At 42.0% G+C, this 8,481-nt stretch overlaps 1 protein-coding gene across 1 annotated transcript in view; it reads right to left on the bottom strand.

Annotated features, from left to right (window-relative positions):
* PTPRR (protein tyrosine phosphatase receptor type R) overlaps nt 1-5,561 on the bottom strand; it is a 109,091-nt gene extending 103,530 nt beyond the window's left edge. Inside the window, exon 1 of the mRNA XM_039344480.1 lies at nt 5,290-5,561. Coding sequence (XP_039200414.1) covers nt 5,290-5,371 — 82 coding nt within the window. The 5' untranslated portion in view covers nt 5,372-5,561. The remainder of the gene's footprint in view (nt 1-5,289) is intronic.
* Nucleotides 5,562-8,481: the final 2,920 nt, after the last annotated feature.

Below are 8,481 nucleotides of genomic sequence, written 5' to 3'. Positions count from 1 at the left end.
TGATTGGATGGATGTGTGTTCTGATTGGTTAGGAGCTTGGCTGTGCTCTGATTGGATGGGGGGTTGGCTGTGCTCTGATTGGTTGGGGGAGTGTTCTGTTTGGGTGGGGGCTTTGTTGTACTCAGGTTAATCTGAGTAGCAGATAGTGAGCATTGCTATTGTTTGGCTTCACATTCATGGTCGTTCCTCATCTTCATGGTGGGTGTCAGTTTGCTTCATGTATGGATTGGAGGGGTTTAAAGTGGCTAATGATGCTGCTGTGGTCTGGCTTCTGGTTTGTGGTCGTGCCTCATCATCGGTGTGGGTTTGGGCTTGCTTTTTGCGTGGACGTGTGGTGGTGACATCCTGTGTGGCTTTCGTGAGTGTGGGTCTGGTGTCATTCTTTGTGTAGGGACTCGTTTGTCAATAAGGGTGGGTTTCCAAATGGCGGTAGGTATCATCTCGTTTGTTCATACTGTGTGGGCGTTTTTCTATCTCGATGGCTTCTCTGATTATTCTGTTATTAAAGTGTTCAGTTTTGGCAATATTTCTGGTCTTTTTAAAGTCAATTTCAAGGAGTATATGAAATCCCATGCACCGCTTGCCCCACCACATACATCGGACAAACCAACAGAAGAATAAGTGCACACACTGAAGAACATAAGAACTCAGTCAAAAAAGAGGAACCAACTTCTTCCCTGGTCCAACACCTTAAAAAGTGTCGCCAAGACACTTCCAATTTGATGCAGGAGAAAACCCAAATATATATATATATATATATATATATATATATATATATAGATAGATAGATAGATAGATAGATAGATAGATAGATAGATATGACCACACACATAACATTAAACCATAATTTATAATTCATAACCATAGAATATCATGAGACGAATTTCCCTGTTCTGTTTGCCAACAGACTGGTTCCCCTTTGCTACATGATCCAGGAATCATACTGATAGTGTTTTCTCAATAGCAACATTATCTGACCTATAAAAAAGTGTGTGCATATTTTGTACAAGCTAGAACTCTAACGCTCACTGAGAAGAAAAATATTCATCTAGGCTATGTAGCATACTGTGACTCTCATGACTGAATATTACTCAGAGAGAAAGAGAGAGAAATCTGCTCATTTGGAAAATAAATTAGTTATGGAAATTGCAAGACTAGGATCTTTTTTTGATACTTACATACTTTATTAATTGCAGAAAACACTGTGTTTAAATCATAGGAAGAAATTATTCATGCATTAACCGTCACTTTCAACTTCCATAAGATAAGATAAGATAAGATAAGATAAGATAGGATAGGATAGGATAGGATAGGATAGGATAAGATAACCTTTATTGTCATTTTACAAACTTTCTTCCACAAAAACAAAACATGACAAAAAATACATGTAGATTGTCATCCAAAAGCCTGACTTAAATAACAACATGGCAACTCCCTTCCATACTGTTGCCAAAAACTGTATGGAAATGTACATGAAATGTCTAGGAATTGAGCTTGACTTGAGGAAGAGCAGCATTTACCTTTATCAGCAATACAAAACCACAGTTGCAGATGAATATAAATCTTTTTGACAGAAAAACAATTAGAGGTAAGTTGCTTTGAAGGGAGAGGATTAAAGAATAACCTGAATGAATGCAATGTAAAGGGGAGATGGGCTGAAAGGAGCTTACAGAATTATGGAATGGCACTGAATTTGGGTTAATAGGTCACTGGGCCCTTGGGGGCAGGCAAGCCAGATCTCCCCATGAAAAATTAATTTTACCCATAGTAACCAAGTATTTTGCTTTTACTGGATTATTAGTGCATGCAGTAAAATAACACAACCATTTTAGTGTATTTATACACAATTTCTCTCTCTCTCTCTCTCTCTCTCTGTGTGTGTGTGTGTGTGTGTGTTTTCTGAGGTTTTTGCGGGTGTTTGTATGTAGGTCTTTGGTTGTTCGGGTTTTCTCCTGCGTAAAATTGGAAGTATCTTGATGATGTTTCGACGAAGTCCCATTCCTCATCTTCAGGCTGGTGTTTTCAGCTTCGTGCTTCGAGCAGCAATATGTGGTCTTAGCTGTTTCTTCCTTTTAACTGCCAGTGGGGGTATGAACTGATTGGATGGGAGCTTGGCTGTGTTCTGATTGGGTGGAGGTGTGTTCTGATTGGCTAGGGGCTTGGCTGTGCTCTGATTGGCTGGGGGGTTGGCTGTGCTAAGAACTCAGAACATAAGAACATAAGAACTCAGTCAAAAAAAAGGAACCAACATCTTCCCTGGTCCAACACCTTAAAGCCACAGGACATGAAATTGACTTTAAAAATACCAGAACCATTGCCAAAAGTGAACATTTTAATAACAGAATAATCAGAGAAGCCATCGAGATAGAAAAACGCCCACACAGCATGAACAAGCGAGATGATACCTCCCGCCTACCAGCCATTTGGAAACCCGCCCTTATTGACAAACGACTCCCTAACACAAAAAATGATACCAGACCCACACTCACAAAAACCACACAGGATGTCACCACCACACATCCATGCAAAAAACAAACCCAAAGCCACACCGATGATGAGGCACGACCACAAACCAGAAGCCAGACCACAGCTGCATCATTAGCCACTTTAAACCCCTCCAATCCATACATGAAGCAAACTGACACCCTCCATGAAGAGGAGGCACGACCACAAACGTGAAGCCAAAAAATAGCAAGGCAGCCCAAAATCTTAAACCCCTCTGCAACTCAGACTAACCTGAGCACAACCAAACAGAACACTCCCCCAGCCAATCAGAGCACAGCCAAGCCCCTAACCATTCAGAACACACCTCCACCCAATCAGAACACAGCCAAGCTCCCACCCAATCAGTTCATACCCCCACTGGCAGTTAAAAGGAAGAAACAGCTAAGACCACACATTGCTGCTCGAAGCACGAAGCTGAAAACACCAGCCTGAAGATGACGAATGGGACTTCGTCGAAACGTCGCCAAGACACTTCCAATTTTACGCGGGAGAAAACCCGAACAACCAAATATATATATATATATATATATATATATATATATATATATATATATATATATAGGTCTTTGGTTGTTTGGGTTTTCTCCCGCGTAAAATTGGAAGTGTCTTGGCGACGTTTCGACGAAGTCTCATTCGTCATCTTCAGGCTGGTGCTTTCGGCTTCGTGCTTCTAAGCAAAGACCTACATATATACATACATACATACATACATACATACATACATACACGCATACATATATATAATATTTTAAAGATTTAAAATGCAAAATCATCTGAATATGGGGATTCTTTGGGTTTGCAGCAATTATCTATTATTATTCTGAATTCCCCATCTGATACTGTCTTTTTCTATTCAGTACTTTCCAGAATCCAACACATTACATTTCTACTATAAAATACTAACCTATATATTTCATTGATTTTTGGTAGAATTTATTCTCAGATAAGCACAGTTTTAAAACCGGCAAGTAAGAATAAGCAAACCATTGGTAAATGGCACTGATAGACATATCATTCAAATGCTGGAGCAATTATACTGTACATAAATCAAACAAGCAAATATTTGGAAAGAATTTAAATAACATTACAGAACAAAGACCATTTTAGCATCTTAGTCTTATGAAACAAAACCTCAATATAATTATTGGTAAATGGAATTGTTCCACCCTTGTGTCAGATGTCCTTGTAATCCCTTAAGATTTTTCTGCCTTCAATTTTGCAACTTTGGCTTCACTGCTTCTGGCTAAACCCACAGATAGCCTTTCAGATTCAATATCTGAAGAAGATAAATTTAAAATGGTAACATTCAAGTTGCAGTGGAGGAAGAACTTCACAATGTGGTTTCCAAAAGGCAATATCAAGTAAGAATTCTCACCATTCTAGAATTGGCTAGAATTCAAGACAGCCTTAGCGAAGTTGTCTGTTGCCCTTTCACTGGAGTTGCTAAAAGAATTAGCAGAGGCCTAGGATTCTGTTTGGGGAAGCAATACAGTATGGGTAGTCCTTGACTTACAACCATTCATTTAGGGACGGTTTGAAGCTACAACAGCCCTAAAAAAGGGATTTACAACCAGTTCTCATTCTTGCAGCCATTGCACCATTGATCCCATGGCAATGTGATCAAAATTTGGGCTGACTTGGTAACTGACCTGTGTTTATGATGGTCGCAAGCATCCAAGGTTGTGCAGTTGCCATTTGCAACCTTGGCAGCTGACTTCCAACAAGCAAAGTCAATGATGGAAGCTGGATTTGCTTACTGACCACATGATACACTTAACAGCCACGATTCACTAAAGAATCATGGCAAAAAAAGGCCATACAATCGGGGGTGATTCATTTAACAACTGCCTTGCTTAGCAATAGAAATTCTGGTCCCAATTATAAGTCAAAGACTACCTGTACAACAAGTTATGGCTTTGCTGAACCTAATAGCAAGAGAAGCAACATATCAGGTGGGATGACGAGGTGACCACTGACAGGTTATTCCGTGGTCTTCTTAAACTGCTATTTTCACAGGAAACAGCACAGGCACAGGAACACCCTCATGCTAGGGAACCGGTCTGATCCGCGCGATTCCTTGGACCAGCCCTCGAACGCATCTTCTCTCGTTGGAAAGCTGCGTGACCTGAACTTGCAAGCGATGTTTTGAGGAATGGCCTGATTTCATGCGAACCGCGCTCTTTCGGCGCCGCCCGGGCCAGCTGCTCGGCATTTCAACCGGTTCCGGCTGCTTCTGACCCTGGTGCTGAAACCTAGAAACAGACGGAGGGACTACCGGGACTCCGCCGCGCACTCCGAACAAAGCGGGAATTCGAGCTTTCGCCAGGCAGAAATCCATTCTTGCAGAAAAGGAGCATTGATTTGATTAAGGAAGCGCGACGGGATCGAGACAGTAGAGCAGCAGTGACCCCGTAGCCCACCAACAACGCCGGAGGAGTCAGATTTGCCTCTTCTGAGCCACCCTTGAAGGCGGCAAAGGAGCAGATAAAAGGGGACTCGCGCGTTTCGAGCGGAATCAGCACCTATTTGCGTACCGCCCTCCCCAACTCTCCGCAACATGTTCATCTACCACCATGACGACCATCCTGCCTGCAGAGACCCCACCCCAGATTGCCCATCAGTAACAACAAGTGCTTGAACAGGGTCGTGTGAAGTTGGCTTCTCTGGCAAGCGAGCAGGGCGATCCTCTTTCCTTCCATTCTCGCCAGGGCTTGAGGAGAGCTATCCCCACCCGTTGCTCTCTGCCGTCGCCAGCCCAGCTGATTTTTTTTTTTTTTTTCTTACCTGCTGCCTGGAGATGAAGCCAGAGGAAGACAAGGGAGGCTGCCGTCCTCCACATGGTGCCTCCGTGCAGCTGGGAGAGCATCGCCCCAGCTCCCGCTGGCCGTCAGCGATGCCAGGCTTGGCTTCTCATCAAGGCTTTCCTCCTTCCGGGTGAATGAGCATGCTTGAGAAGTCCACGCAGATGCAGTAAGGACCGCGAGGCTGCTGCCCTCTCCTGGCTCAGGAATTTGCGATGCAGACCCCGGGAAGGCAGCCAGAGATCATTCCGAAGGAATTGCTGGGCGGGTGAACTAAAAGCGCAGAGCCGCTGAACTGGGGTCAAGAAGATGGGGACAAATCCAGGAGATCTTGAAAGGAAATTGGTAGAAGAAAGGAAGTTAGCAGAGAGCAACTTTCCTCAAACTGAGAGGGGGGAAGGTGTCTTTCAAGTGGGTTGGACTTCAACTCCCATGATCCCATCAACCAGCAATATCATTGGGGATTATGGGAGCTGAAATCCAATTCTCCAGGCAATCAGACAGAGAAGACTAGCCTGGAGATATACTAATTAAACTACTACAACTGACCCATTGCCTTTTTTGTTCTCTTTCCACTCTGCTATCTGGACAAACTAATTAGCTATTACAGATCTTACAGGTTAACAGATTTTTATATATAATTTAAGGCACTGAAACAGTTTGAAACAATTCACATTACAGCTGTACTACTGCCTTGAACACATCAGAAAAGGAATGCTCAGAGGCAGGCATCACCTGGCACTGCCCATTACTTTACACAAATTGCCGCTTTAACTTGGTCAACCACAAAGTTCATTTTAAATCCACAATTTATTTTCATAACTCAAGTTCTGAAAATTAAAGGTAACTAGTTCACTTTGGGATTAATACAATGATGCTCTTTGAAAGCAAATTGTAGAAGCAAGTTTGGATATCAGGATAAACTAATCAGTTATATTTCTTTGTTCCAAGAGGATATTATATGTCAGGCACACTTCAGCTTTTTCTGGTTAAGACACTAGCCCATCTCCTTTATGGGGTTTCTTGTTTACTGTCTTGGACTGGGTACAATCCAGATAGGCAAAGTCTTTTGCTAAAGCTTAACTTTTCTCATTGAGACCTAGTGTCATTATTTCTCCAGGATGACTATCGATCTACCTGAATTAAAGCTGTTAGATCTAACCCCCAAATCTGGATTTTTCTCTATTTTCAAGATAGACTATAATCAGCTGAAACAAATGCCATAAAGGAGACTGAGTGTCAAGCAACCTAGGGAAAGTCCCAGCCTTCCTGTCAGAGCTGCCTTATGATTCTGGAGAGACAAAAACCAGAGTAAACATTTTTCTTCTTTGCTCCTTTTATAGAGATGTTCAAGCCAAATTTATCCTCCATGTTCGGCAGATATCTTGCTAGTTCAGACTTTGTCTATATCCAAATGCTTTTTACAAATAAACTACCATTTATGACAGCACACTTGATAGGTTTTGTGTGGTAGTATGTAAGTTTTGAGAGCCTATTTGGTATACTGGTTAAGGCATCAAGCCAGAAATGAATTCTAATTCTAAGTCAGCTGGGTGACCTTGGGCCAGTCACTTTGTCTCAGCTCTGGGAAGGAGGCAATGGCAAAACCACTTCTGAAAAAAAATTCCAAGAAAATTGCAGGGACTTGCAGGGGGAAGAGAGTGAACATCACGGCAGTATGACATATCCTTTGGGGGCTGTTTGGGGGGGGGTCTGCCTGGGTTCCAGATAGACCGGAGCCATCCTGTAGGTACGGTGAAGAAGGGAAGCATAGTTTGGCAACACAGGAGGGATCGCAACCTCCTGGAGAGCCGACAGGAGCTTCCCAGACCAGCAGCTGTCAGACGGCCATTGTGAGCTGTCACAAGCCAGGCGGCCACTTGGAACAATCAGAAAGCAAAACTGGAGGATCACCTGGGTGAGATGATTAAGAGATTGTAAAAGGGAAAAAAACTTTCTCTCTTAAATGCTGGAAATTGTGGGAGGAAATAAGAAGAATTTGAAGCTATGGAGAAAGGGGGGGAGTGGGCTTTCAAGCTGCTCGTCTTCTGGAATTGTAGTGGTGGAAAAAAGCAAGGCAAAAGAAGGCAATAAATCAATGTAAAAACAGTGTGGAATTTGGACTGATGGAACTGATTTGAGAGTAAACGACTGCTGGAGGTGTAGATTGTTCTTTTTTAAGTGAGTTGCCTCTTTTTCTTTGCATTTTTTCTTCTTGTATTTGGCTGGGAGTACTTTGGAAGCTGCAGTGCCACCTAGAGGCACCTGGGTGTTAGTAGATTTGGTAGTTTTAATAACTAAAGGAGAAAACTAAGTGACCTTGAATAACACCTGCTGGACTTACTGATAAGAAGTTAGACATTCATTGCATTTATTACAGAGACTGTTTCTCGTTTTGGTGAATGGTGGGTTGTTTCACGGAGGCTTTATTTTCGATCTCCTCTTTTTTTGGGGGATCAAGGCATGAAGAGCCTGAAACAAAGAAGTGTAACCTGTGTGGATTAGTGTTTTTTTTTTATCCTCCCTTCTTTCCCCTTTTTTCCTGCCTTTGGATTTTTGATGTGGGATAGCTTTCTCATTTTCATTTCTTTTCTCTTCTTCTTGGAATATATTTGGATTATAATATTTCATTGATATTTGGATTATAAATCATTGGAGAAGATGAAGAAGATTACAACACATTTAACAACAGCCGCCTCAACATTACAGAGTCCTGTGTCACAGAAAACACCGGACTCTACAATACAGCAAGATAAATTTAACATGGAATTGAAAAATATGATACAGTCACTATACACAGACTTCAAGGAAGGATAGGCAAACTAAAAGAGGAACTAAAAGAGGTTAAAGAACTGATGGGGAAAAATGAACAAAGACTGCAACAAGCAGAAGGGAAAATTGAGTCAGCATGTTGTAGAATTCAAAGGCTTGAATCAGCTCTTTCAGGAAAGGGAAGTTTATTGCGCGCAGGTTCAGAGAGCCATCCTGGCTGAAGAAATCTGAACCCAGATTGTACATTGATGACCATTTTTATAACCCTTTCTGGCGGGGGTTATTTTCAGGTCACATTACATTCTATAGGTCCTTATTCTAACATAGAAAAACTACTAGACAGATCTATAATCGATAGCTCCTCGTTTACATTGGAATGTTTTTAGCAATCAGCAATATATCA

This window comes from Crotalus tigris, unplaced genomic scaffold (genome assembly GCF_016545835.1).
Source record: "Crotalus tigris isolate CLP2741 ecotype Arizona unplaced genomic scaffold, ASM1654583v1 scf7180000017916.3911339, whole genome shotgun sequence".
NCBI lineage: Eukaryota > Metazoa > Chordata > Lepidosauria > Squamata > Viperidae > Crotalus > Crotalus tigris.
Note: the sequence above shows the minus strand (reverse complement) of the source record. Positions and strands in the feature narration are given on the sequence as shown.